At 31.0% G+C, this 23,680-nt stretch overlaps 2 protein-coding genes across 2 annotated transcripts; one reads left to right on the forward strand and one right to left on the reverse strand.

Moving 5' to 3' along the window:
- Positions 1-1,143: 1,143 nt before the first annotated feature.
- On the reverse strand, positions 1,144-23,478 carry LOC132948023 (uncharacterized). Its single transcript, XM_061018264.1, is given in 10 exon segments — positions 1,144-7,641; positions 9,187-9,270; positions 9,734-9,808; positions 11,483-11,992; positions 12,065-15,361; positions 15,363-15,426; positions 15,527-15,654; positions 16,083-16,171; positions 17,230-17,302; positions 22,793-23,478. Coding segments are annotated over 10 exon segments (4,557 nt in total). The 5' UTR covers positions 22,982-23,478; the 3' UTR covers positions 1,144-7,593.
- On the forward strand, positions 3,011-4,895 carry LOC132948460 (uncharacterized). Its single transcript, XM_061018911.1, is given in 4 exon segments — positions 3,011-3,382; positions 3,385-3,530; positions 3,740-4,539; positions 4,627-4,895. Coding segments are annotated over 4 exon segments (1,587 nt in total).
- Positions 23,479-23,680: the final 202 nt, after the last annotated feature.

Raw genomic sequence — 23,680 nt, forward strand, 5'->3', positions numbered from 1 at the left:
TTACTACTTTATGTTCTTTTTCTCTTATTTCTTTCTCAGTTATATAACTATGATTCCCTAGCATTGAGGGCAGGGCGCGGAGTGAAATACGCTGTCCATTAGTTTATAGGTAAATAGTTTGACCACCAGGTAATGGCAGGGATACCAAAGAGTGAGACTTATACCGGGTGAAACTATTAAAGTTTTTGAAAATATTTCTTATGCCATTTTTATCGTTATTCTTTTTACTTTTTTTTAGTGACAACACTCTTAATATCTATAACCATAGGCGCAAATTGACTAAATTTTTAGGCCATATTGCTTAGTACCACAGAATATAAAAATTAGTACTAATTACTAGACTTTGAACTGGGGAGACTTGACTGGAATTTGGGGGGGGGGACTTTAGTCCCCTCCCCCTATTTGCGCAAATGTCTAAAACATCATGTTTTTATGAGTAGTCCGTTGCATAAAAATACCATTTTCGGCCAGTAGCTTATGATTTATAAGTATTTAAAATGTAGAAAAGTATGCGAATTGGAGTTATACAGGAATACCTCGCAAAATTCTGATCTATTACTTCCCTAATCTAAATTTTAAATAGGTACATGCAACCAAATGATTACTTGTCCAAAGTTTGAATTTTATATTATATAAAAATATTCTGCTTAGAAATATGAAATTAAAAACGTTTGTTGGCATTCAAAAGATTAAAAACTTAAAAACATTTTTTTTCCAAAAATGATTTATTGTAACGAACTAAAATTATTTAATTATGTAGGTAGTTAACGTTAATATTTTCTTTAATAACAAGTATCCAACAAACCGGGATTAGTTTTTTGGATGCCAGATGAAATAAAAAAATTTGTAAATAATATTCTATATTTTTAATGAGTATTGTGGCGTGAGGGCTATGCCACACCCCTTTTAACTCATGCTTGCATATAGTAGGACCAAATACATGGATATATATTTAATCCGGAATTCCTTTTATTAATCGTAATAAGTGATTAAAAATGTAAAAAGTAATTATCCATTTTGTGTTTATTTTGCTCCAACCGGCCGAGTTTGGTGTCTTAGCCCTTGATGTATTATCAATAAATTATGAAGGGAACATCGAATATATAACAATCAAAGAAAACACATATTAATTAACAATAATCTTTATTAAATATAAAATGTATATATTTTGAATCTCGTCAAAATGAAAGCATCCGCTTTTCAAACAAGACCGTATTTAGACATTTTTATGGGGACAAATGAAAAAAAATTAATTTCAATTAAATAGTAAATTCTTTAGGTATAACCCAAATATATTTAATGCTGAAATAACTCCCACTCTAATTACGGTCTTGCTATAAGTAATTTATACTTTGGTACTTAAGTATATCAATTTAAATGAATATATTGATTTTAAACAAAAATATAATAAATTTTAAATACTAAAATTATTATAATTTACCTTAACATATTATTAGCAAACAATGCTGATTTACAAGTCATTCGTCAATAATTTTACATTGCTTATCTATAGTATCATTAATCTATGCTAAGTATGTATTTAAAATTCCCTAACTTCATTAACAATAGGGGGTCTTTTCCAAAACTTATTAATTCTATTTTTAACAAAATCGACTTTTACATTGATTCTTCTTTGCTAAAAATAGCGGCCAATCTAATGGTATTATTATTTTTTATCCAAAACAAAATATTTGTATGCGAAAAATGTGTTGGAAAATGCGCATTTTATTTATAACGATCTATTTCCATAAACTATTTTTGTCAAAACCTGCTAGTGCTATACATGTAAATAGAATAGGTTATAAATATAGCATTTTTTCGAAGCGTGCCATTTGAAATAATATATAATTAAACATTTTAAAATAAGTTTATATTTTATAAAACATTAAAAATTTTAATTTACAAAGTATTATTTATCAACCAAGTGGTGGAACGAATTTGTTTTCTATTTTAGGGGAAGTGTTGTCGTATCTAAAAGTTGTTTTTATGTGCCTATCTGATAAAACACGATTCAAGATATTATACTGGTTACACAACGAATTGTGAAATGGACCCCGTCCAATTGAAGCTATAACAGCTATGGAACTACTGACTGGCACCATTTAGCGATATAATGTGTTGAACCGATATGATATTTAGTTATACACACGGTTAAAGATAGTATGGTTGCACAACAAACCATAATCAAGTGATTCTCCGAGTTTTCTTGTTATCACAACGAATAGCAGAACCGAGCATTGTCACTTCGAGCGTTTAAATATTGAATCATATAATATTCGTATAATTTTATGCCTAGTACTTAATTTTTACTCTATGAGCGCTAGTAAAAGTTTCTAGAGTATCGTTGATAATAAAAGAAACTATGAGCATCATTAAATAGTTTCTTATCATAGTTCGTTGGGCAACCATACTATCTTTAATCGTGGTTATACATAAGCATATGTCTTACGATAAAAATACGTTTTGAATTGTTGAGTTTCCAAAAAAATGCTGCTAGATAGCGCCATTTTGTATTTCCACAGCTGTTTTGGCGACTCAGTTTGACGGTCATGAAAATACATTATATCATAGACGGGTGACCATACGTCCTGTTTGTTACAGGATTGTCCTTTATTTCAGCGTTGTGTCCTGTTGTCCTGACAAACTTCTTTCAGGACGCTTTTTGTCCTGTTTTTTTGATCAAACAAAATGAATGAATTTGAAAACGAAACTTACGAAAGTAATGAATAATGATTATAATTGTAATCTTGTAATTGTCTGAATTTATCAGTATGGGGTATGACGATATGTCTATGAGTTATAGGAGCTTATCGGAGTTATCGGATTTACCGTTATCTGACTATGCTTTCGATTCTATCTATTATTATATTTATATCACTGAAAATACGTTTTATGAATACGGCGAATAGCGAATGTCTATTAGTTGGGTTCCAACAATCGTTGAGTGTTGTCGACTTGTTGATAATCGTTAATATAATATTTTACAATTTTAGGAAAGTCATCTATTAAAATGCCTAAGCGAAGGTGCGTATTTACTCCCAGCTTGAAAGTTGAATTTCCGTTTTTAAGAGATAGTGATGAAATCGGAAAAGTTTTATGTATTGTATGTAAATCAGTTTTTTCAATAGAAAACGGTGGTCGTTCAGATATTACACAACATGTTAAACAAAAGAAACATTTATTGGCCGTATCAAGCAGTTCTTCAAATAAGGTAACGAATTTTTTCACTAATGTACAGTCAACAAATGAAAGCAAATGTATTGCTGTGGAAGAGGGTCTTTTTGGATATCATACTATTATACACAATCATTCATTCAGGTCTATGGATTGTTCAACATCAATTATAAAAAAAATTTACGAAAAAAAATTTTCGTGTGCTCGTATACAAAATGTGAATCTATAATTGTGAATGTAATAGCTCCTTTTGCCATTCAACAGATGTTAGATGAACTAAAATCCGTTAAATTTTTAACAATTATGGTGGACACGTCAAACCATAAAAATTTAAAACTGGTTCCAATTCTGATTCGGTATTTTAACCCCCAAGAAGGGATAAAAATTAAAGTGTTAGAATTTATGAATTTAAAAGGAGAAACATCAAATATTTTATAAGATTACATACTGAATGTTTAAATAATGTTGTTGCATTTTCGGGTGACAACTGCAATACAAATTTTGGCGGCGTCTCGAGAAAAGACACAAATAACGTTTTTGCAATTCTAAATGAAAAATTAAAAAGAAATATTTCCGGTATTGGCTGTGCTGCTCATATTCTGCACAATGCTATGCATAGTAGTGCTGATATTTTGCCAACTGACATTGAACTCATAATTAATAAAATATTTCAGTATTTTCATATTTATACAGTTCGTATAGAAAAATTAAAGGATTTTTGCGATTTTGTTAGTATTGAGTACAAAAATATTTTAGGATCTGTAAAAACGCGTTGGTTATCTCTACAGCCAGCTGTTTCTAGAATAATAGATTTATATCCTGCATTGAAATCATATTTTATGTCACAAGAAAAGTGTCCTACAGTTTTAAGAACTTTTTTTAATGATCCTATATCCATGGCATGGTTATATTTTGTACAAAGTCAGTTGAAGGTGGTATGTGATACAATAAAAAGGATAGAAGGTGATCATATATCAGCAGGCGAGGTGTATGAAGAAATTGAAGTGTTATGTGGTAAAATAAAAAATCGGAAAAATCAACATTTTTTTACATCAGAGCTAGCTCAACTTATTTCAGATCTTGATAAGAACAAACTGTACAGTGAAAAAAAGTTTATTGAGATAACTGATGAGTTTTATGACACGTTTTTATCGTACGTGGAAAAATGGGGATATCACTTTGAACCACTAAAAGTTTTTCGTTGGATTCAAGTACTAGATTTTCCAATTTGGAGTGACATTCAAGAAAGTTTTAAATATATTATTAAGAATAATCCAACATTGAAATTCGATGAAGATGAACTTTTTGACGAATTTAATCATGTGATAAATGTAATGAAGGTTAAAATGCAAAACTGGAAAAATGGTTCAAAAACCGAAGATAGGTGGTGTGAAATATTCAAAATTCTAAAAAAAAATAACATTTCAATTAAATATTTTACGGTTATTTTAGAGTATTCGATGGCTATTCCAGGAACTAACGCGTCGGTAGAAAGAGTATTTTCAATTACAAATGTTTTATGGACAGATGAGAAAAATCGATTTCTTGTGGACACAATTAGATCGATAATAATCGTAAAACAACATTTTAAAAATGTTTCATGTACAGAATTACATACATTTCTTTTAGAACATCCACAATTATTAAAACTAATTACTTCTTCAGAAAAGTATGAAAAATCAAATAGTGAAGACATCTCTGAACAATCGTCATCAAAATGAATTAATAAGTTTTTTTAAAAAAGTAAAGTACATGAATCTTATACAGTGTTATTAAAAATTATGTTTAAATTATAAAATATATATTATATATAGATATATATATATTAAGTATTAATAAAAAAAAATTAAATTATTATTAATTTTGTCCTGTATTTTTTTTTTTTTAAATATGGTCACCCTATCATAGACCGATAATGTTTAACTGTATATCTTAAACGGTGCTGATAAACATCGCTAGATATGGTCATATAGAGTTTAAATAACATCACGTGAGAGGACATGCAATAACTATTTGTGTTTTCCCATGCGGCATACAATAATATTATACTCGTCACAAAATAGGTGAAAACAGAATAGACACGCTCCAAAAACCGTGATAAGAGCTATAATGCCATCAATATAGCCAATAGCTATGCAAACAAATTAACTGATTTATATTGTATACAGCCACTTTGATCTACAGTTTTTAAGTGACAATTTTGGTTTTTTTTTATTGTACATTTTTCGAGGGCTCATTCTGGTTTAAACTATTCTGTGATCTAGTAGTTAGTAGTCATTCTTAAATAATAATAAATATTACCAACTTAAATTTTGATGAAAATGCTATCTTGACGATAAACTACAATAATCTATATATCTATACATCTTACGAAAAGCGCTCTCTATGTTTCCACGCTCGGTGTGCAATCACTCCTTGTCTATTAGTATAAGGCAGCGTTTCTTAAACTTTTTTATCCGTGGAACCCTTTTTTATGTCCACTTTTATTGTGGAACCCCTACTTTTTTTTTCTAGCTTTTCAGCTTTTTTATTAAGCTTTCAACAGTAAGTTTTTATAGCTCTACAATTAGAACCTATACTTTGTTTCAATAGTTTTAATGTGTCATTTTATGTAAGGATTATTTACAATAAAATTTGTAATAATTTTGTTCAATAATAATGTGTACACACTATTCTGTATTTAATTCAAAAAATATTTTAAATAACAGACAATAACAGAACTTCTAAAGTTCTAAATTTTAATTTTTATGAGATGAGTGAAATTACTTTTTACTATTACAAATATTCTTAATATCGAGCTTTATTGATGAAAATTGTATTCTTATATTAGGTTCAGCATCAAGTCTGCTGCGGTATTTTGTTTTTGTAGGTACATATAGATGGTGAACCCCGTTTCACATATATATAAGTGGTTACAAATGGTATAAGTGCCAACACGACCTTTTGTGACAATTGAGGATATTTATCTTTTGAAATGCACAAACATTTAACACAGAGAACGATTTAAAATTTTGAAAAAGAGCACTTAAGTTTCACGAAACCCTGAAGTGATCTCTGCAGAACCTGGGGTTCCATGGAACACAGTTTAAGAAACGCTGGTATAAGGTTATTATATACTTTCTATAGATCTTAGAACAAAAAAAAATGTGTTTTCTCAACAATTTGATTTTTGGCATTAACACGTTTTGGAAAATAACCCCTATTCTTCTTTACATTTTAAGTTTCATTATGTAATAACTAATTCAAAGTTATCATTTAATGCCCCTGCAATGGTCTGTTAAATAGTTCAAAAACAAAGCTCCCAAAAAGATTGAGGTATATTGATTAACCTAATTAGGTTCCTCATTAAATGTTTGTGACTAATATTGTGATCATTGATCATATAGGTCATATTATGGTGATTGTAAGTACTTTCGTTTTAAGTCAAAATTAGTACATGATAAAGGGATAGATTGAGTAGATTGTTTTCTACTCTTAAATATCTAAAAAAAAATAGATTGAGAAGCTCAATGACCTGAAGGCATTTATGTTAATGTCTATAGAAAAATACATTTTGACGGAACTAGATAATGATTAATAACAATGAACTGGGTAAATTGTTATTTTAATAATTATTATTTATTTAGCGTTTATGTAATAAACTGTTTTTGAAGGACAAGTTTTATTTAATATTTGATAAAAGAACATGCTAAAAATTGTATTTGTTATTTGTTTGAAAAATTATACACAGTTAAACTGGAAGATTGTTCAAAGCTAAAATCAAATGAAATTAATAACTTTTATATGAGAAATTTCAAAAAACTAGTGTCAAGAATATGTTTTACTAATAAAAATATTACAGCCTAAGCCCTAAAGTAATATATTAGTACAATACAATTTTTTTAGGAGCCACTCCGACATTAAAATATTTGCACGCATAAAAATCAGTTAAGTTTTAATACAACCTACTGACTGGAAAACTTATCAAACACTCTTCTTTTAATTATTATAACTATAAGAAAGTTGATTAAGAAATAGTCTCAGTTAAATTGCTATTAAGTTTAGTCAGCCTTCCAATTAAATAAGTAAAACAACAGTAAGTATACAAATAATAATACTATGGTCTTATTGTAAACTATATAATAGAAAAGTCATGCATAATTACTCTTATTATGTAATGAAATAATAATATTATCATCTATTACACAATAATAATAGTTATTATTATTAGAATAACAATTATTCTCATGTCAATATGTCATTAACCAATTAAATAATAAAATTGAATAGATACATGTAAATAAATTAAGTTGTAATTATTTACAAAAAAAGATGCAGTTGAGGGTAATATGATAAAAAAAACATCAATGTAGATACAATGAACAATGTTGTAAAAATTAATCATAATAATTTTAATTAAATAACCTGTAGGTTATCCAGTTAAAAAGAAACACAACATTCGTTTTGGTGATAATGCCAGTCAGATTTCTGAAACAGAAAATTTAAATATTTACTTGATTGTATATTTGAATGTATTATAATATGAATACAGCTACATCTAACACTGCATAATATACTAATGAATTGAGTGTGGAAAACATTAAGGAATGATAAAATAAATTACTTAAAATGAATTGGAACAAAACATAATTTATTTGTTCTAAGTATATATCTTGAAACATTATCAAGGGGATCGGTATCGGACAGTTTTTAATGAGTTTGAACTTTGAAATAGTCAGCTTTCAAAATATGTAAGTGATCATTAGTGTATCTGACTGTGTGTAAAATAAATATCGAAGCACTTCTGCCCGCGCATGTTTAAGTCAAAGACGGACATTGCGCGTGCCAAACGTTAAACAATTTATACTCATTTGTATATGTACTTTTTGTTCTTTCTACTGATTGACCTAGAAAAAAAAAAAAAACGATAATATTTTAGAAAACTTATCTGAATTTACAAAAATGTGTACTTGAGATCGTTCAGTTAACATTCTAAGATTGCTGTTTTAAATTCAAATAATGAACGTTCCAAATTATAAAAAAAAATTGGTGGGGGGGGGGGGGGGGGGGTGAAATTGAGAATAGTGAACTTGCCGATCTCAAGTAGATATAATAACGAATTCAAATCAGTTTTTAAAAGTATTGCCGCATTACTATAGTACGGAGACACTTTATGCGAGCTGCTAATACAGATGAGACAATATTGTATTTCGGCTGTTATATAAAGAAATTTGAACTATACTCTTTACCACGAGAGAACAGGGCCGTTTCACGCATGTAAAATAACTCGATTGGTGTGTCGAGAACCACGTGATCATGCCTACAACGGCTAGTTGGTGGGGGACGCGCGGCGGCGAACTAGTTTTGGTCAGCCGCCGGTTCCGTTCTCTCATGAAAAATAGTATAAAATATGTAGTGTATAGATAAATATCCCAACAAAAACACTACTCCATACTCCGTGTAAAAAAAAAACGGTAAATATAAAAAAAGGCTCTAAAAGTTGTGATATAATTTTAAAGGTAGCTAAAACTACAGATATCTGCTAATAAATTGATAATAGAACCAAGCCAAGTTCAATTTTTTAGCAGATTATTTTAACATAAATGATATCTATAGTTCAAAAACTTAGCTACCTATAAAATTATATCACAACTTTTAGAGCCGTTATTTTTTTATACTTAGCGTTTTTTTTTACACAGAGTATGGCGGAGAGATTTTGTTGGGATATACTTATTTCTTGTTGATGCCTTATTATTTCGGGAACATATTGGATATTAAATAATATATTGTCTTGATAACAAATCAGGAGCATTTGAAATAATTTTACGTGGGAAAGTAGTCATAGAAACCATAATGAAAATTTACCACCATGCGCGCGGCGGTCACGCTTTTAAGTTCGCTGGCCGTACTATAAGTCGTAGTATATGATGGATAAAATATTGGTATGTTTTGACCAAAATAACTGTCCACCGATCTCCTTTATATCAGTTAAAAATTGGTCTTATAGGAAAAATAAAAAACATAAAATCTTACTTGGCATTGTATACTGCAGTAAAAAGCAGCCAAACAAGTATTACAAGAAAAACTGGAAACATTTGTACAGTTGGCCGCCATACACTAAAAAAAGACGAATTACATTATTTTTAAATTAGTAAACATTCAACCTTTCAATTACCAGAATATTCTTAAAATTAATATATAAAATTATTCTTACAAAAGAAACAATATCAAATTGATCAAATTCTTTAACTAATTGTGCAAGTATAATGAAATGATAAAATAACTACAAAATCATTTTAAATGTTTATGCTAGGGTTGCAATTTATTAGAGACTAAGAATCGGAACATTACATTTTAGGGTATAGAATACTAACCCTAACCCATTGTAAATTATTTTCTGACTTAGAGGTATTCCCCCTTTTACTCTTAAATTGAATCTTAAAAGGCTTTAACCTATTTACACAATCCCAATTAATTGTGTACATTATCCATATCTGAGAAAATAAAATATCTCCTGGTATTCTTACCTAGGTACTGAATCTCATATTCCATATTATATGACTAATTTATTAATATTTACCGTTTGATTTATAGTATCAGCAGCTTGGTGATTTGGCATGTTGGGTAGTCGAGCATCAGGCAAATCTGGTGAAACCTGTACATATTTAAAATTGAATCACTTTTACATTTTAACCTACATGGCAGATTTTCTAAAATTGTATTAATATAAATTATAAACAAGCAGTCCCTACCCGGCTGGGGTCTGCAGGTCTGTGGTAGCCTGCCAGCATTATCAAAACCCTAGTGTAAGGAAAACTCTCTTTGACTATGGCCCAACCCACCTACCCCACCAGCTGGGAAGGTTGGACGTAGACTGCTACCAGTCAAGCTAAGTCATAAGACAGAAGTGACCAACGCATGGCTTTTGCGACACATTCGATATTATTGATTGGCGCGCTAGCGTCAAATAAAATAACATATAATTTTTAAATATTTCTAAAATTATGTTTTTTAATATTAAATAAATCATAAGTCATAAATATTATATGACGCAACAATCATTGCGTCAAAAAAGCATTAGTAATGTTATGAAATATAGTATATTATTAGATTAGAATCTATAATCAAGTCAATGATGTACATTATTTAAAGCACATTCTCAATTTTTTTTTTAATTTGGCACAATATAGGAAAAGGTTGGCCACTTCTGCCCTGAGGGAAGGAAAACCCCAAAAACAAACTCGGACAGAATTTACCTTTACAATCCCACGAGATAGCGGTCAACCTTCAAGGCACGACCTGACCATGAGACAACTAATCAGAATGCAACGCAACGGGACCCCGGTAAACCCCCACCAAGTCAACAACTATTTGCGCAAGCGGCATCCCACAGATTATCAGAGGTTTGAATGATGGAACAAGACGTAAAGGAATTATATACCCAAGGTAATGAACAGGTCCAACCGGGAAATCCACTCACTACAGCGACAAGCCCAACAGATTCTGTGGGTGGCCATCCATATTTCGATCCCAGTACCAGAAATGTTAAACATTACAAGCAGTCAGTGGCGTCCAACCAGGGACCTGTCAATCATGCTCCACTACGATTGTCGAGACGGACGAGCCAATGGGCGCGTAAAGAGAATTAGGCATTATCGGAGATAAGGAAGCTTCACAAGCAAGCAATCGTCAAACTAAAGTAATGCCGGGGAGAACCATGAACATCGGTATCCTCAGTGAAGAGCTTCTGGGTATGTTCCAAGACTATGTCAACTCGATGACGCCCTTCGCCAATAAAAACCGCAATGTTCAAGCAGCGCACATGGAGAAGGAAATCAAATTAATCACAAACACTCAACAATGCCAGAACAAGAAACAAAGGCAAAAATATGACGAAATAAAAACCAAAACAAGCTGAAGGAACATAATGAAGAAGGCCTTAAAGAACCACCATGTTTCTATCTGCAGGTCAAGGAAATAGTAACAGCAGGACAAGCGGCCACGGGCGAGACTCAAATAGGGGGGGGGGGGGGACGAAAAATACCAAACATGGTGTCTGGGAAATTCTGTATTCTCTAATATTTGAAATATTTTTTCCAACATCTTCTCATATTCTCATAACTCTTTTTCATCATTGTCTTGAATACACCACACATTCTAAAAATCTCGGTATCTTTTTCCTCTTAACAAACATATACACTTAATTAGGTATTACATGTTCCAAATTGTATTTATACTTACCTCCACGTTTCATTGTATTGGACTTGCATTCAATTTAAATTATAAGGTAATAAAACAAGCCTATAAAATGATGATGATAATTAATTACCTGAGTATTGTGATCGGGAGTCTTCAAGTTATTCTGACTTGAGTAAGAATTACTATAATTATAACTTTGGTTCTGCATATAGGTATTCATTGATGCCACATTTGCTGTGTTGCTTTCTAATAGACCACTAATTATTGGATGTGTGTAGGTTGTTGGATATGTAAGCGCATTTGAATATTGAGGATGTGAAGTTGCTGATGGAATGTTATGACTATATGTCGATTGTGAATACGACGAGGCATTAGAATTTGTGTATTGAGTGGTGTAAGTACTAGATTTACTGCAAGAAGGATCACTACACATATTGGTATACTTGTTTGATGGCCATGTATTTGCTGCCTTTGGACGCTGTGAATTCGCTGCAGCTGAACTCTGATGGTGAATCCCTCTCTGATTATTTGAATGAATTGGATGAATATTAGATGTTCTGTTTATATTGACTGATGGATTTGTACTCGCCGGATATGAAGATTGTGTAGTATTAGAAAGTGATGGCAAACCAATAGGAGCCTGCATAATATTGGAATTAATATTATTGTAATATACACTTAAACTTCGAGAGGCTACAGTTTGCGAAGTTACCGGAAGTTGACTAATGGTATTACTGGAGGAATAATGATTGTAATATGGACTCAAATTTTGAGAAACTGTTGATGACACCACTAAACTCTGAGGAACTGCTGCTGATGAACTTGAATTATTAGGCACTGTTGATGATGAACTTACATTCTTAGAGACTGCTGATGATCTTGACTGAGCGATTGCTGATGAACCATAAGTTATGTCAAATTCTTTAGGATTATTTGCAATAGTAAAAAATACGCGTGGAGATTCAACTTGTGTTTTTGATTTTTTACTCATTGTTGGCTCATTTGTTGCATTCATTACAACACATCGGCGTTTATTAACAGATGATGGTGCTTTATTGTTATCAACAACTGAAGTATTATTTTGGACAATGGAACTTTCATTACTTTCATTAGAAGTTGATGCGTTGAATTTTTTCATAAGGTCACTGATATTATTATTAAACCAATTTAACTTATTAATGAATGAATTTGAATAACTAAATTGAGGACGTACTATTATTTTAGATATTTTAGGATCAACTGAAGCAAGGCACACTTCCTCTATATTTCCTGGTGTAGTTTGATTAATAGTATCTATACAATTGTCTTCCGTTTTGAGTTTTTTGCGTTCAAGTTCATTCGAGGGTATGTTAGTAGTTATATTCGGTATTACTTTGGTATCATTCGTGGCATGTACGTCATCAATTTCCAAGAGGTCATCAATTCTTGTCAATTCAAATATACCACTCTTCTTATGTGACTTAGTTGGTTTTAAATCTTGATTAATAAATAGATATCTACACCGTTTAACCATTTTATAGTACGATGTTGCATTTCTTATAACTGACTTATTAAAATCTATTTTAAATTCATTTTTAGTATTCATAAAGATAAAAGCGACAATAAAACACCAATCGAAGAACATACTAGGTAAAAACCAAGTTCTCCATAATGCATTATCATGAAATTTGATGTATTTTTTAATAGCATCAAGGAACACAATCAATTTTAATTTCAATTGACACGGAAGAATGGAAGACTTTCGAGCGATTTCACGAAATATGCAAATTAAACAACCTGTAAATTGTGCCATATTATATTCGATGTCATTAAACATATTAAGGAGTTTTATGATTAACTCTCCAACAAGTTCTGATTCAGTAGTTTTCCATAATGCATCTACTTTGTATAGAAAATCATCATTTAAAAAATACGTTGCCAAATCTTTTATTATAGAATTTTTAAATACCTCATCATCCGTGTTTATAATTTTTCTAATTTTAAGCACTAAATTTGTATGGTCCAATATTTCCGATTGTTTTTTCAAATCATTAATATCCGTATCGATTTTCATTTCATTAATTTGAGAATTGGCTAAATCTTGATTACTTGTAGATTTTTCTAATTCTGGATCTATAATTTTTCCAACAAGAGTATTAGTTTCCAATAGAACCATATTGGAAGATTGAACATTTTCGTCTATAATTAATTTTGGAAACATAATTTCTCCAACGCCGGTTTCCAATGCAGATTGTTTTTTCGAATCATCAATATCTGTATCAATTTGAGAGTTGGCTAAATCTTGATTACTTGTAGATTTTTCTAATTCTGGATCTATATTTTTTCCAACTAGAGTATTCATTTCCAATTTGGTTCTATTGGAAGATTGAACATTTTCGTCTATTATTAATTTTGGAAACATCATTTCTCCAATGTCCGTTTCCAATACAATACTCTCAGAATTGTCAACAAATTCATCTATTATTAATGGAGGAACCGTCATTTCTTCATCATAAATATTCGGAGTCAAAACTGGACCTTCAGAATTTCTATGTGGAACTGTATTTTCTACTTCAACGTTTGTTTCTAATGCAGTACTATTAGCATTTTTAAAATTTTTTTCCATTAATTTCGGAACCATAATTTCTCCAACGTCGGTTTCCAATGCAGATTGTTTTTTCGAATCATCAATATCTGTATCAATTTGAGAATTGGCTAAATCTTGATTACTTGTAGATTTTTCTAATTCTGGATCTATATTTTTTCCAACTAGAGTATTCATTTCCAATTTGGTTCTATTGGAAGATTGATCATTTTCGTCTATTATTAATTTTGGAAACATCATTTCTCCAACGTCCGTTTCCAATACAATACTCTCAGAATTGTCAACAAATTCATCTATTAGTAATGGAGGAACCGTCATTTCTTCATCATCAATATTCGGAGTCAAAACTGGACCTTCAGAATTTCTATGTGGAACTGTATTTTCTACTTCAACGTTTGTTTCTAATGCAGTACTATTGGCATTTTTAAAATTTTTTTCCATTAATTTCGGAACCATAATTTCTCCAACGTCGGTTTCCAATGCAGATTGTTTTTTCGAATCATCAATATCTGTATCAATTTGAGAGTTGGCTAAATCTTGATTATTTGCAGATTTTTCTAATTCTGGATCTATAATTTTTCCAACAAGAGTATTAGTTTCCAATAGAATCATATTGGAAGATTGAACATTTTCGTCTATAATTAATTTTGGAAACATAATTTCTCCAACGTCGGTTTCCAATACAGTACTATCAGCATCTTCAACAAATTCATCAATTATTAATGGAGGAACCACCATTTCTTCATCATCAATATTCTGAGCTAATACTGGACCTTCAACATTTTTATGTGGAATTGTATTTTCTCCTTCAACATTTGTTTCTAATTCAGGAACTTTGGAATTTTTAACCATTCCATCAATATTAAACTGTGGAACTATGATTTGTCCAACATGATTAACCTTTTTCAGTACAAAACTTTCAGCGTTTTGAATGCTTGCGTCGGTATTTAGTTGTGAATTTATCTTTTCAAGATTATTCATATTTGATGCCGATATTTTAGAATTTCCAGTATCGCAAACATTTGGACCTTTTTTAAATTTTTTATGAACCGAAGTTTTTAATTGACTAGTTAATGAAATTGATTTTTTAGCATAAAATGTATTTGATTGAGGATTATTTTTAATTAAATTCGAATTTATGCGGACAATAACACATGTGCCTGTTTTAGTATCCCTAAGGTTTTCGAATTTCGGATCTCGTAGGCTATAAGCTTTAGTTAGTATACAACTTCTATTACCAATTTCTTCATCATCTGAAATTATTGTTGAATCAGAATCAGAATATATTTTAGGTGCTCCAATATATTCATTAAGTTTTATTGTATATAGGATTTTTTTATCTTTTGATGAATGTTCCTTGCCAAATAATATTATATTTAGATCATCAATTTTTTTTTTTAAGCTGATTGTCATATTTTTTTTTATACTTATTTTTTTTAAGTCTTTTAACACTTTTTTCAATAACTTTACATGGCAAAATGGATAACCTCCTAAAACAGAATTTTAAAAAACTAAATTTAATTCTAAGTTTATACACGAAATGACGCACAATATAAAAGATAAGATTCAATTTGGAAGTAAGATATTTACCTTTCACTAACTCCTGAAGATAAAGTAGGTTTAAGATCAAGTCTTGAACATGTGTTAGTCGCAATTTGTTTCATCATAGCTTTACTCTTTTCTACAGATCCGGTTACATCATAACATTGTTCAAAAGTCTAAAACATAAAATGAATACATTCATACTAGATTTATGTTTAAATTAAAAATTAATTATCATAGCTTAAAACCGATATACTTTATAACGGTTTTTTATTATTCAATGAATTCGGTGTAGGTTTATGAATGATTTTTATATTTGGGTTTTGTTAACTGTTTTTCAAGACATTTGTTTCGAGCCCAGCAGTAATAATTATAAACATAATAATAATGTACAGTCGTTATTTAAAACAAAAAGTTTTAATTATTTTGGACAAAGCTACAATTGAGTTTATTATGACAAGTATGCGAACAGTTTCTATCAAATTTTCAAATACGCCAATAGTAAACTTGATGGAAACATGTACCTACCAATCCAATTATATACACAAGGATTAAGAACAATCACTTAGAAAATTCGTCTTATTAAAAACTAAAAATCACTTACCCTTTTTAAATGAGTTTCATTTTCATCAAATTCCTTTAAATGTTCTTTGAGAAGTTTGTTAACGTTAAAACAACTAATTTTCTTGTAATCTAGAAAAAAGTAAATAATGCATTTAAAATATTATAAAGATAATTTTTGATATCGATAGAAGATAGGTATTCAAAGAACTATGATAAAAACTTTAAGCTATTCATTATAAATCGTATTATAATCGTATTATTATTATATAGGGAAATTCTAAGCCCAGAAAGGGCGGATCAAGGGAAGGGGTGGAACGGTCCCAAATCTATTGATTTTAGTTCCTATCTTTCTACACAACCTTTAATAATATACACATTCAAGACATTTTTAAAAAAATTAATTAAATATCGTAATACGAAAAAATGACTAAATAAGTTTATAAAAAATTGATATTTAATAACAAGATAATGGTTTGAAAATAAGTGAAAATGTAATGAACAATATTATAGTTTAGTGTATGACGTGCTATTACCATGTGTCCATAATTATACTGCGTTCGCCGAGAGAACGTAACTTTCTCGCGCATCGAAATGAACGTACACCGCCGTCTCGAGGTCAAATTCCTCTATCACGTGGCTACTATTTACATGTAAAATACTACGGTGGGGGCAGTAGCATCGTCGTCAACTACAGTGGCGTATCTACAGGGGGGAATATGAGGGTCAAATTCCCCCCCCTGAGATCAAATTTTGTACACAATGTCGACAAAGGCGTACGACGCGAAGCGCACGTACTGGAAGTGGTGGGAATGCGCAATAGTGAATAAATATTGGGTGGTACCCAGTTGCGATCTCTCAACGAACGCAGTATAGTATCCATCACATAAAATAGAACTTGTTACTCCGGTGGTTGTGGCAACTATAGTAGGTAGTATAGTGTCCACGCATTTATGTTAAAAAATGTTAAAATTGTATCTAATGTAATATGGTAAAATGTATATTTTTACTTTTAATTAAATAGTACAAAATTATAAAATTGAATACAACCATAAAAATGTAGTAATATAAAATGTTTTGAAATTAGAAGGTTTGAAGGTTCAAGAGTGATGTTCCGGAACCCAATGGTTCTATATTTCTGGTTTGGGAATACAATAAGTTAATAGTAAATAAAATCATCAAAAACTTACTTAAATACAAAAAAGCTTTTGCTCGCGTAAACTCAACATTTGAATATCTGGATTCCTTCTCAGTTGCTACAACCTAAAAAATAAAAAATAAAATATAGTCTTAGCCTCGGTCTTAGCGGACAATATGTGACAGCATATCAAGTAGGTAGGCAATGTGCAAAAATTTGATTGGATGCATGCTTGTACCTGATCTGCCTATTGACCAATGGCAACCAAATAATAAATACTTATTTCTACTAATTATTTTTATATTTAATATTTATTATCAGGCTTGATTGTTATATCGTCCAAAGGTAAGCCCATACTGTAATCTAGGTTAACACGTTTAGCTTGGCATATTATAAAACAGTTGCCGCATTTAGCTTTCTGGCGGCAGGGTTGATAAATGTTTACATGAAACTTCGGATCGAAAATTAGAATCAAGATAAAAACCACGATGCGACGATCAGCGGTTTCATAAGATGAGGATCCATGAAAAGAACGAACTCGGTACAGCGGATGACAGTGTAAAAGAAACTAAATGAGACAGTATGACGTGCTGCAGTCTAAGGTCCATGGAACGTAAATTTTTTTTTATGAAGTTCTAACTTCAAATAATATGCCAATTTTTGTGATTTTGGCGAGTCTTGTCAAAATTCTTAGGTACTTCTCGTAAAAAAATATTGTAATTATAAGCTTAACTTTTGTTAGTAGTAAATAAAACAATATTGGCAGATTTTTTTTAAGGATAAGTATAGCAGTGTTTCCTAGCTTAAATTATGTTTAAAGAACATATACGAATTTATTTAACTTATTTTTTATTTTGCATTTTTTGTGTGTTTAGTGTCATTTATGTAGCTAATAAAGTAATATTTTGATGTTGTAGCCTATAGGTCATTTTTACAACTGTAATTTTAATTTTAAAATCAATAAATAATTGTACTAACTTTAAAAATTTTATGAGCGATTTTAAATATTTAAGTCATTGATGTATAGCAATTTTTAGTGTATTTTATGTCATAAATGCATATTTTATATGGGATTTTTATAGGGTTTTTATAGCATCAGCATCCGAGCCCTGATGACTGATCAATAATTCAAGGTACTTAAAATAAAAAATAATGAAAAATCTTACCCTAATCTAGGTACTTATTATTATTATATTGATGTATCTATTTGTAAACTATATATGTATGTATTATCTCGTATATTACCTTTAATTGCCTATTTACAAATAGGTATATTAATATTTATTTAATACTTCAATTCAAAAAAGGTATTTAGAAGGTACCTAATTCACTTAAATTAATTTAAAAACAGAATTCATTGACTTGAAATTTGTTTTTAAAAATCATATGCCTAATGCATAGGTTACTAAAACAAACAATGTAATAGGGTAGGTATAGCAGATAACACGTAAACATCTCATAACAATGCAAAATGTGGTTTTCATGTTAGGTATTTTGAATATCTTTTGGTAACATAATACATACAAATAAGTAATAACAAATTAGTGTATTATAAATTGTACCTAGGTACCTATATCGATGTATAATAATATAGTGACCAGATATAATTTTTTTCGTAGTAATTACCGGTGTTACCGAAAAAACCGAGGAAAAACCATAACATAGGTAGGTAGTGATATTTATAACTTGTATAAAATGTATATAAGAAATCATAATTATTTTTCCTGGTTTGGACGACTCTAAATTCATCAAAATTACCAATTACCGTGGTACGGTGTTTTTGGTACTTACCAAGGTATAATATTTTAGATAATTACCAAGATCCAGTATTTTCGGTATAATTAAGGCGGGCTTCCACTATCCACGTACGCGTGTACGTGAATGAAAATCCTTTGCTGTGATTGGTTCGTTAGGTTAAGTTACCACACAATTAACCACGATACCGTGTTGTTGGACATAGTTGAACATTTTTCGTGTACATGGCAAACGTGTATAGTGGAAATCCGCCTTTATGGCTTTATCATGATACGGTATATAACTGGTTATATCGTAGATACCGTTAATAAACAAATACCGGTTACCGACGCGGTGTAGCGATCCCCTACGTACTGCAGGTACCATTGATGAGATAGAATGAAGTAGTGTTGTATAATACTTTGAAAAGACTAGAATATTTATTAAATATTTAATTAAAAATGCTTTAAAATGAAGGTATTAAAAGTTAAACTGTAAAATGATATTCAGATCACGAAACATTAAGTGTATAGAAAATACACGATTTCAACTCGTTTATTTTCTAAGTACAAAATATCGCTGATCAAAAGTTCAATTAAATATTTCAAAAGGTCTAGCGCGAAGGTGCTTGTAGCTTGTACTAGCTCGTCGAATTCACGTCTAAAATATGAGCTATTCGACTCTCTACTTTCCCGGCTTAAGTGTTTTTCCTATTATTGTGGCGTACGCACGGAAATATCATCGACCCACGCTCGTATGAGTCCATTCTCCCTATCCTGTGCAGCTGTGTTTTCGATAAAGTAATACATAGTTTTCATTTTTCAATAATATTATCATAATAATAGTAATCTTTTATAATACCAAATATTGTATTACAGTCGTTAATTCGTTTTTCGATACGCAGTTATTCCAAATATTTATTAGTTTTATAATGCCTATTAGTTTTTATCTGAGTTTTTATAACCATTGTCCATTCATAGTGTCGCCTCACGAGTGCTGATCAAGTACTCTTTTGTGAGCCTTTAAATCAGTGGTCACCAACCCCTTTCTACTCGTATGTTCTTCGCCATAGCCGTAAGCAGACCTGTATTTCCTAAAATATTTTTGGGCCCTTCTCTTAATTCTCTTAATTGTACGTTTACCTGCATCAAATTATCGTACATTATCATATTATGCGCATCAACTTACTGAATAATAGAAGGGTATAAAAATAATTGTTGGTTGAAAATACAATGATTGTCATAATTCACTTATAATAACATAAATAAATACAAACAAGTAAAAATAAATTGAATTATTTCAATTGAATTGTAGTCATAAATATACGAGTAATTATATAAAAAATGTACGTACATTATATTATAGGTACTTAGGTATTACAGTTAATGATAAATTTAAGATTTTTTAGTTCAAAAATAATAAAATCAAAAATAAGGTTCAAATGTTGACGAAATTCGTTAAAATCTCGAAAATGTGCATATTATTTCAACATTTTATAATTTTTTAACTATAAATCACATGTTTACTCCAAAAAACAAATACTACATGTCATAGGTAGGTATGTTTGAGTAAAAATAAAATAAAAATAAATTGTGTCAATTTCAATTAGTCACATCATATTATATAGTCATAGTTATAATACAATTAATATGGGGTTCGGGACTTACAAGCATTTGCTTATTTTTATGGATTGACTTAAAATATAGCAGAGTGCTATGGAAGTGTATGTCATGTTACAAAACGTTCAATCATGAAATTTGAAAATGCTTTTAATTGCTTTTTCATCGATTTTTCAAAAAAAATGCTCATTTTCAGATTTTCTGGTTGTTTTTGCTTTTTTGACCAGTTTTTCTACTTTTTTATTGTTTTCTCCTGAAAAGTTGTTTTTGATAGAATTAAAATTAAATGCAAAATTAAATCATTCAATGCAACACCTAATAAAGGTAAGATTTAATTTATTTATTTATTTTTTTCGAGATTGTTTTCAACTATTTGTGATTATCGTTTATATTTTAACTTTCAGAAAATCCATAAATAATAATGCAAAATGTCTCGAAAGTGAAGTTTGATTTTTTTTATAACATGAAGATTCATTTATTTTTATTTTTTATTTTTTAGTTAGAAACTTTTTCTTATCATTATTTTTAGCACAGTAAGACAAATTAGGTACCTATGTGTAGTACCTACTAAATCATGTAAAAAGAAAATTTTTTCAATGCTTATTTGTATGCTTATAATGAAGTTTTTAACCGCTTTTTTAAGTGCTTATTTATAAATTCTTTGTGTGTGTGTGTGTGTGTGTGTGTGTAAAGGAGAGAAGGATAAAAAAATATACAATGGCGAAAATATGTTAAATGGCTAGGAGTGCTGATGAGCCTAGATTATCTATTAGTTATCTATTTCCTAGTCTATTTCTAAGATAATTGCAATGTTTATTTCGAGTTTTATTTATTATTTGTAATTTTGTAGCCAATAACATCTAACTGTTGTAATCATAAGTTATTCCACGCAATTTAAAAATATTTTACGTTTTTTTACTTTTTTTTTTTATCACGAAACGAGTTATTTTTCACCACATATTTTAGAAAAATTACATTTTATTCTAGTAATATCAATTAAAATACAAAGCCTTTGCTCTGGAATTTAAATTGTTGGGCCCAAAAATAATGGATTTTGAAACAATTATAAAAACATTTTTTTTTTTAGTGATTTCAAAAAAATAAAAAACGATATTTCACAGATTATGTTCTTATAACTATATTGTATATCAATTTGGAGTCTTAACTATCACTACAACCTGAGTGGTTCTGTCCCGTGCAAAACCGTTTATGCTATATTGTAAATTCGTAAGACGGAGAAAACACATGGGTGTAGCGTCCTCTTAATGGTTGATTATATAATATATTATTGTCGAGATTTTCAAGGAAGAAATTGAAGTTAATAGATACATATCGGGTCAATTTTGAGTGAGATAAAAAATACGTGCAATATACAAGCTATACCTATACGTACGGGACCCGTATCGGACTTACCCGGTACGTCAGTACGTAACTATTCCAAGTCGACACGTATAGAATTTTTCTTGAAAATCTTGACATGTGTAAAGCGAATCGCCTGTACGTATTAATCGAAATTTTAAATAGGTACAGCCAGCCCTACATTAAATAATAATATTATTAATAGCCGAAAAACGAAAGTAGTATGTAGTGATTGTTATCATACGAGATGAGATGTGATGGAACGTAGAAAAGTATGTGGTTCTTTGTAACCGGTTGAATACGGTTGGTGGGAAGGGGAGGGGCACGGAGTTTGGGAATGTCTACAGTTCAGTACACAACGGACGGCGGCATTATTTCCCACAGTCCGCCAATGAAAACAACGGTCACGGACTAACCTAACATCGCCTAACGTAGTAACGTGTTGTGTTGTAACTCAGAATGCACACAGCACATGTCATATTTCCATGTTTGAGTTTGACCGTCTACCGGGAATACAGATGCACACGTACGCATAAAACAAATTAAGACGATGACGATTTATTTTGTATATTTTGCATTTACCCACCGTTGGTGACAATCGGACGAGCAGTTCCTTTGGTATGCGTTAATTACGATCTAACGACTAGCACACAGATGGAGCGATATTATAATATATATTTTTTAAGATTTGTGGTTTTGTGTCGAGTTATTGTGGGGCCCTAGATTTGCGACTTTAACGGTCGCGGCGACACAACGTACTGAAAATTTTAATCTGATACCGCCCAGCACATCGTGACATCGATAAAACCGGTCGATCTGTGTTAGTAGACTGCACCCAGGCTTATACAGTTATACCTTCTAACCACAGAATCTATCACAATAACACTTTTATTATCATCTTACCTTCGATTGGTTAACTGAACTTTCACTGGAATGTATTTGGAGAGTACTTAACGCAAGGTCACGCCGCAAGGCTCCGTCGTCGTGTGCCTTGTAAATCTTTTTCCTCTCTGGTTCGGTGCTGCGCGCACTTAAACTTTGACGGATTCGTCTCTTGCGGATTACCGCACCGTCGCGCACGAAAGCATTCATTGGATGACGATAATAAAAACGTCTTACGCTGATCACACGTCCATAATATTGTTTTTGGAGCCGGAGTTTAAAGGCGCAATATAATTATTATTAAGTGAAAAAATAGAAAACTCGAGGATTAAAAACATAGATTAAATATTATCATAGGAATTAAGCGTAAATAAATAAACACGATTGCAAATCACATATTATTCGTTGCAGTCTAATCACGTTATTCGTTTATTCGCGTTCCGTTGTGTTAACATGGGTAATCGGCCGAATTCATTACGACGACAGCGGCGGCGGCGGCGGCGGCGACGACAACGACAACGGCAACGGAGAAACGACGAAAAGGACCGGCGGCGCAAATATGACTGACGGACGGACCGCAGTCGACGGAGTACATACTACGCGTTTCTTGCCACTGCGCGGTCTGCGGATGACGGTTGGCCGCCTGGCCGAACAACCGCGCGTCTGTCCGATAGGGGCGCGCGCGAGCCGGTGCCGAACAGACACGCTACCGACAAACGAGAATATACGACTGCGATGGAATTCCGGCGGTGATCTTGAAAAACTGGTAAGAGTGGCACGTCCTACCCGCGCACTGCCGCCGACTACGGTTTTATTATATTTAGTTGGGTATTCATTTTTACTTATTACCACGGGTAACCGCCAGCCTTCAGCTTCTCTCGCTGGACAGTTATATTATATTTTTTTTAT

Source organism: Metopolophium dirhodum, chromosome 7 (genome assembly GCF_019925205.1).
Source record: "Metopolophium dirhodum isolate CAU chromosome 7, ASM1992520v1, whole genome shotgun sequence".
Classification (NCBI taxonomy): domain Eukaryota; kingdom Metazoa; phylum Arthropoda; class Insecta; order Hemiptera; family Aphididae; genus Metopolophium; species Metopolophium dirhodum.